Below are 6,072 nucleotides of genomic sequence, written 5' to 3'. Positions count from 1 at the left end.
GGTGGGCGGGAGACAGGAGAGGAAGAAGAAGGGGTAACTCCCACCAGCCGGTCTCCTCTAACGCTTGCTGCTGCGTTAACAAGAGCGCGAAGGCTGCAAATGTGTTCCTTGTGCTCTGGCTGTCTGTTGTTTCCCCACTACCCATCCCCTCCTTCTGCTCGATTTCACTCTGATGTGCTTTTTTTTTTCCTCATATGGGATGAAACAGGTAGGGCATCTAGTGGCATTCCTTTCATCTCAAGGATTGTTTGGCTGTTGAAAGGATTTTGCCGCCAATGCAATATTTTAAATGCAATCAGGTGAAATATTTTAATTTCCATGTAAATTGAGAACAAAAATAGGCTCACTTCTCTCTCATCCATAAGCAGGACTTTGCTAAGGCCCCAGTTCTCTGCGATTATTTTTTGTAAAACATTTCTCATTAGGAGCCTTGCTGATCCCCAAGGAGCGTTCCGCTACCCAAGCTTACAGCTTTTAGCACTGGTGGCACAGACACCTTCTTTAGAGGCTGTAGCAATCTGAAGAAATCTGAATTTCAGGATACTCCGTGTGAAAGATGACTGTTGAGCCTGTTAGTAGAATGAGATGATATCACGGAGGGGTTTGGAGTTACCGACGTTACTACTTGCATCAGTGCTTGACTTAGCCCAGCCAAGGAGAGGCTCGGCTCACCTTTGCCAGAGGTTCAGTAATGTAAATTAAGCCTGAATCAGGAAATTATCCTTAGTTAGCAAACTGCATAAGGATGACCATCATGCACAGAGGTCTTTGGCTGAGGTCTTGGCAGCAGAAGCTTTTTCTTCTGCTGGTTTGTTGAGGGCTCTCAGAGCCTGCATGCTAAGAGGCTTGTTGCTTCCTTCTGCTCCCGTGTTTGCTCTTGGTTCAGAGAAGCTGCTCCAAGGACTCCCAAGTTTTTAAGGTTGGGGTTTTTTTCCCCTCTTTCAGGTCTTTCTCAGAAGTGATATTACTAGGCGCACCCTAGAGACTGAGATTACCTTGTGTCATTGTAACCTCCAAATGGTTGAGTCTGCTCCAGAGGTGCTGTTGTGAGCAGGCTTGTTATAAAAACATTAAAAAAAAAAAATCCATGTTGGACATGTGCTAACTGGCTTTGAGTCTTCAAAGGTGCACAACCATTAGGAACCTGAGACAGAAAGGATTTAAATTTGGGCCACAGCGTCCAAAAGCCCAAAGAGCTTTTGAGCCGACATTGCACATGTTGCATCTTGCATTTCTATCAGCATTTTCCTGTTAGTGATTTTGCTTAGCAGGCAAGATAAAATCAGGGATTTGAGGAAAACTTCTAAATGCAGGCTTGGGTACTGTCAGGTTCCTTAGGTCAGCAAAGCTGGTAAAAGGTGAAGTTTGAGGTTTCCAGTTTGTGTTCTAGAGATGGTCAAAGTCAGTGGTGAGTGGGACTAGTCTGAACTTGAGGACCTTGTAAGGCATTTTCAAAAGATGATGTGCATAGACACTGAACTTGAAGGAGGAACAGTCATCTTACATGCTTGAGAGGTTTTGGCTGTCAGCATGAAGTGTAAAAATTTTTACAGGGTGGTGGAGACACGAATCATCTTCGCCTGCGAGAGCCCTATTTAAATTGAGATTATGAGACACTTCCCATCTCCAAAGAACAAAGGGTGTGTTGTAGAGTTCTGGTACTCTGATCTCTTAAGCCTTGTAGTAGTAGTGCTGCTGTAGCTGAGATGGTTTTAGAGTACAGTCAAAGTGATGTTTGTAAGGAAGTGTGGTGTTTATGAAAAGAAGGGGTAAAATAGCTAGTGGCAAGCGAAGGTTTTGGCACATGTTCAGTCCAGGTTTGGAAAAAATACAGGATGCATTGAGAGGAGCTACTATGAGTTTGGTGTGGTTAAATTGATCCTGTTGGAAGAAAGAGGCTGCTAGCAAGAGGCAATCAAGTTAGAATCGTAGAATTGTCAGCGTTGGAAGGGACCTTAAAGCTCACCTAGTTCCAACCCCCCTGCCATGGGCAGGGACATCTCCCACTAGATCAGGCTGCCTAGAGCCCCATCCGTCCTGGCCTTAAAAACTCCCAGGGATGGGGCATCCACCACCAATCTGGGCAACCTGTGCCAGTATCTTAACTGGTTATTAACTGCTTCCTCTGGGAAGAAGGGTAGTTATCTCCTAAGAGATGTTCAGCCTTGGACATCAAATAGCCAAAGCAAAGAAATGTTGCAATCTGGAAAAATACCAACTGTGAAAAAGCTGCGGGCCCTGCGTTTCGTCTGTTCCCTCAGGAACTGGACGTAGAAATTTGGATAGCCACCAAAGCAGGCTGCAGAAGAGGAAGGGATTACCTTCAGCAGATGCCTTTCTCTACACCTACATAGTCTTTTGCGTCAGAAGCATTAAACAGCTGTGTAGAATAAAATCACGAGTGTTGTCTGCCCTTGCTCAAAGGTTTTGGAAGTTCTCTTTAGTTCCTTGTCAGGTGGAGTCGTTAGCCATGCTGGGACTCAGAGGTCTCGTGGTAAGGCTTGGACAAGAGAAGATCCATCTCTGCAACACTATCATGCCATCCACAGCAGAAGAGGCGGGTGGGATGCCCAGCAGCCCACCAGTATTCCCAGTTCTGCGGGTCTTTGAGCTTCTCCAGAGCTGTGTAACTCTACCCAAGACTTTCTGGTGTAATTTCTCTCACTCGGGAGCACTCAGGTGATAGAAACTGAGAGAAACTCGGCTTTGACTCTCTTGAGCTGCGTGACACTAATTATCAGCGTGAATAAGCTTGGCATTTTAAATTAAGTGCTTCTCTGATTCTTTATTTGATGTTACTGGCTCAGAATAGCAAAGCAGCCATGTCTATGTCTGCATCGAGCTTGAATCTTTAATTTACTGGCAGCATCTGTGCAACCTTTACAAGAAAAGAAAGCTCTGGTTTTCAATAATGGGCTTCAGGATTTTTAGTAACCTGGGTTTGTTTTGTTGGTTGGGTTTTTTTTGTGTGTCCAACTTTGCTCTTTACCAAATAGAAATATTTATTAAGTATTCATATGACAGAAAGTGTTAGGAACAGAGTAATATCTAGGCCATCTAACAGACACAATGTAGGTGAGCAGGTTAGATTGCTTTTTTCCTGTTTTGTCTATGTGTTTATCGCCTACCTACAGATTCATATCAAACATTCAATCAAAATTTGTAGACATTTCTAACTCTGACTTGCTCATAATTAATTAGGAGAATGGTTACTAATATATGAGGCTTAAACCAGTCTTCCAAGTGGCATTTCTCATGCTATGTGTAAACAAATTTGGAAAAGCTTGGCAGGGATAGGTGAGGTCTTAAATCTGGCTCACAGTAACAGCAGGAAGACGAAAAAATGGGGATCCTCCTTTTAGAATGTTGAATTTTTCTAATTGTGCTTGGACATTCCCAGCTGTGGCAATAACACGCAGCAAGTATATTGTGATTCCAAGAGGCTCATAAGAAAGAATTCTTTAAACATATCTACACGTACATTGAATATGTTGTGAAGAAAACCCAATTCTGGGGATCCAGATCTTTTTCTTCCCGCTCTTTTTTTGTTTTCTTTCATTTTTGCTTTTTTCTTTCTATTTTTTTCCCCTTGATAGGCTGATTTCTTAAAGAGCTCATGTGTATGTAGAGCTCGTTTGCACTGCAAGTTGGTGAGCGCTGAAACTTGCATTTTGGTACAAATGTCAAAGCATGAGTGTAATCAGTATTGTCTCAAAACATAGCATAAGTTGGGAAATGCCTCAGTGTCGTTTCTTTTTGAGTATTTTCTGCCTTTTCATGGTCAGAAGCTTTGTGATCACAGCTCCGGTTGCTGTGCCTCTGGATCCTGCAAGCATGGGATAGGAAAATTTCAGAATAATTAAAAAAGACATTGACCACTGTGGTTTGTGATGCTGTATCCATCCCAAAAGTCTTTTTATTTTTAATTGAAATTTTCTTCTTTTACAATTATGACTCTTTCTGGTTTTCTTCAGCTTTCACTACAAATGTTTGCAGGGCGATCGTAGAACTGAAAGCATGTGGCTTTTTCCCAAGTTGTTTAGCTCGTTTCTACATGCTCTGCTAGGCTCCGAGAACACAAGAAGTTCGGATACGTAGTTGGTAAGGGAGCGAGCAGCTCCTCGTGAGCCACGTTGCGGTGCCTGGATGCCAGCATGTCAGGTTTGCAGACAAGAGGTTGGCCTTTGAAAAAGGGATAGAGGTGAACTGCTTCAGCTCTTTGTTTCTGGGGTTTTCTTCATCTCTCCTGGGGTATCTGATGTCAGGAATCGGTGACTTCTGGCCCCTCAGCGTGGTTTTAATCGCTAAAACCGTTAAGGTTCAGGAGCTTACTTGAAAAAAGGTAGATTTTTATTACTGGCTGTTTTGAAGGACCAGGAGCTGCCAATCTCCCTCGCTGTCTGTCTGGGGCGCTGAGGAATATCGGGCAGGGGCCACCTACATGGGAGAGCTAAGGTGAGCGCTTTGCAAGTCGGAGTGACTGGGAGGGGGCCCAGCCCTGTTGAGAGACAGATTTGTGACTGGGTCCTGGGTGACCCAGCAGCGTTAGTCTATCCCAGCCAAAACCAGGAGAGCAGCCCGCTGCTGCTTTGCTTTTTTTCTACCACAGGCAGGAATTATGTGAAGTCCTTGGGCTTTGTTGCTGTCTTGAGGGTCATGATAATGCTGTAGGTTAGAGATCACGAAGCATCAGCATCTTCATGTCCTGTGTGCCACGTAAAGTCACAGAAAGCAGCCTGTCAGGGTCTTAAATTCCCTAAATCAACGTCCCTTGTGGAAGGAAAAGTGATGCTGTAGCCTGAGCCTCTGTGTTGTTCTGACTGGGTCGAAACAGTTGCTTTAATTGATGTCGACATTGTTCTTGCAGGCAGCCCAGCCATGGCTCACCGAAACCTGACTTCCACCAGCCTGAACGACATCTCTGACAAGCCTGAGAAAGATCAGGTAAGCTTCACATTCAGACTTGGCTTGGTGATATCTGTGGTTAAAGAGCTGGGTGGTGGGGCAAGAGGCTCTGTACCATAAAACGGAAAGATGAGGAGGGTCAGCAAGGCGAGCAGCATGTTTCCAGGTCCTGTGACTGGTTCCTCCACTTTTTAAGCCCCAGCCCTTGGAAGCGAGAGGTTAAACTCTGGTAAGGTCTGAAGCAAGTGACACCAAGTACACGGCATCTTGTTGTTACCTGTGAGAAAGGGGGGAAAATACCCCGATATTGTTCTATTTGAGATCCTCCAAACTGGAGGTGAGTAATGAAGTTAAAACTGGCCAGTAGTCCCCATGGTTTGACCCATCTCTTAGACTAGGGTAGCACTTGTGGAATATCGTATGGGCTGTCTTTGTGTGTGTTCCCGTCCTGTCTGACGGGTAGGAGTGAGTTTATTTCGCCTCTTAGAAAACTGGTGGCTGAATAAGGTCTCTGTGCAAATTTCAAAAAACCTCTGTCTTGGTTCAAAAAGTGGGTTATTCTCAAAGCGTGACTGTTTTGGAGAATCTTTTTTTTTGTTTGGTTGGTTTTTTTTCTTTTTCCCCCCTCCCTGTGTCTTTCAGCATTTTCTCTCCTGTGGTCATTCTGAATGCAAATGAGAGTTACTTTGGAAAATTATTTGGGTAACGCAGTAATGTTGGCCAACTGAGAATGACTCTAGTCCTTTAAGTGATGGCTGGTCGCAATCTTCTGTAAGAAGCCTTAAAGGGACACAACATCATAATCAGTATAGAGAAGCAAGTTCAGAGTACTTAAATATTTTAAAAATCAATATATAAATATATATATAAATAAATATGCCGCCACGTAAAGAGAAGGGAGCTATTATGTTGTGCATTGACATCGGCGTCATTCAGAGTTGTAGCTTACATCTATATTGGTTCGTCGGTTTTGCAGAATACCTGTTTCACTTAATCTGTGCAGCCACACCTGGGGAAAAAGTAGGATTGTAAAATAGCTTTTTCTTCTAATTGGTAAGACTGCTGTGGTGTATATTTTCAGTCACATTACAGTTGGGGGTCTTGTAGATGGACTTGCAGAAATCTAAGTCTGAATATAGCAGCAGGCTTTGTTGATTCCTGTAGGGC

General features: G+C 43.8%; 1 protein-coding gene across 1 annotated transcript in view; it reads left to right on the top strand.

Moving 5' to 3' along the window:
- Positions 1 to 4,867: 4,867 nt before the first annotated feature.
- LOC104270503 (electrogenic sodium bicarbonate cotransporter 1-like) overlaps positions 4,868 to 6,072 on the top strand; it is a gene marked incomplete at both ends in the record, with an annotated part of 31,697 nt that continues 30,492 nt past the window's right edge. Inside the window, one exon of the mRNA XM_009864891.1 lies at positions 4,868 to 4,944. Within this exon, the coding sequence (XP_009863193.1) occupies positions 4,868 to 4,944 (77 nt within the window). The remainder of the gene's footprint in view (positions 4,945 to 6,072) is intronic.

Source organism: Apaloderma vittatum, unplaced genomic scaffold (assembly GCF_000703405.1).
Source record: "Apaloderma vittatum isolate BGI_N311 unplaced genomic scaffold, ASM70340v1 scaffold7572, whole genome shotgun sequence".
In the NCBI taxonomy this organism is placed as follows: Eukaryota; Metazoa; Chordata; class Aves; order Trogoniformes; family Trogonidae; genus Apaloderma; species Apaloderma vittatum.
Note: the sequence above shows the minus strand (reverse complement) of the source record. Positions and strands in the feature narration are given on the sequence as shown.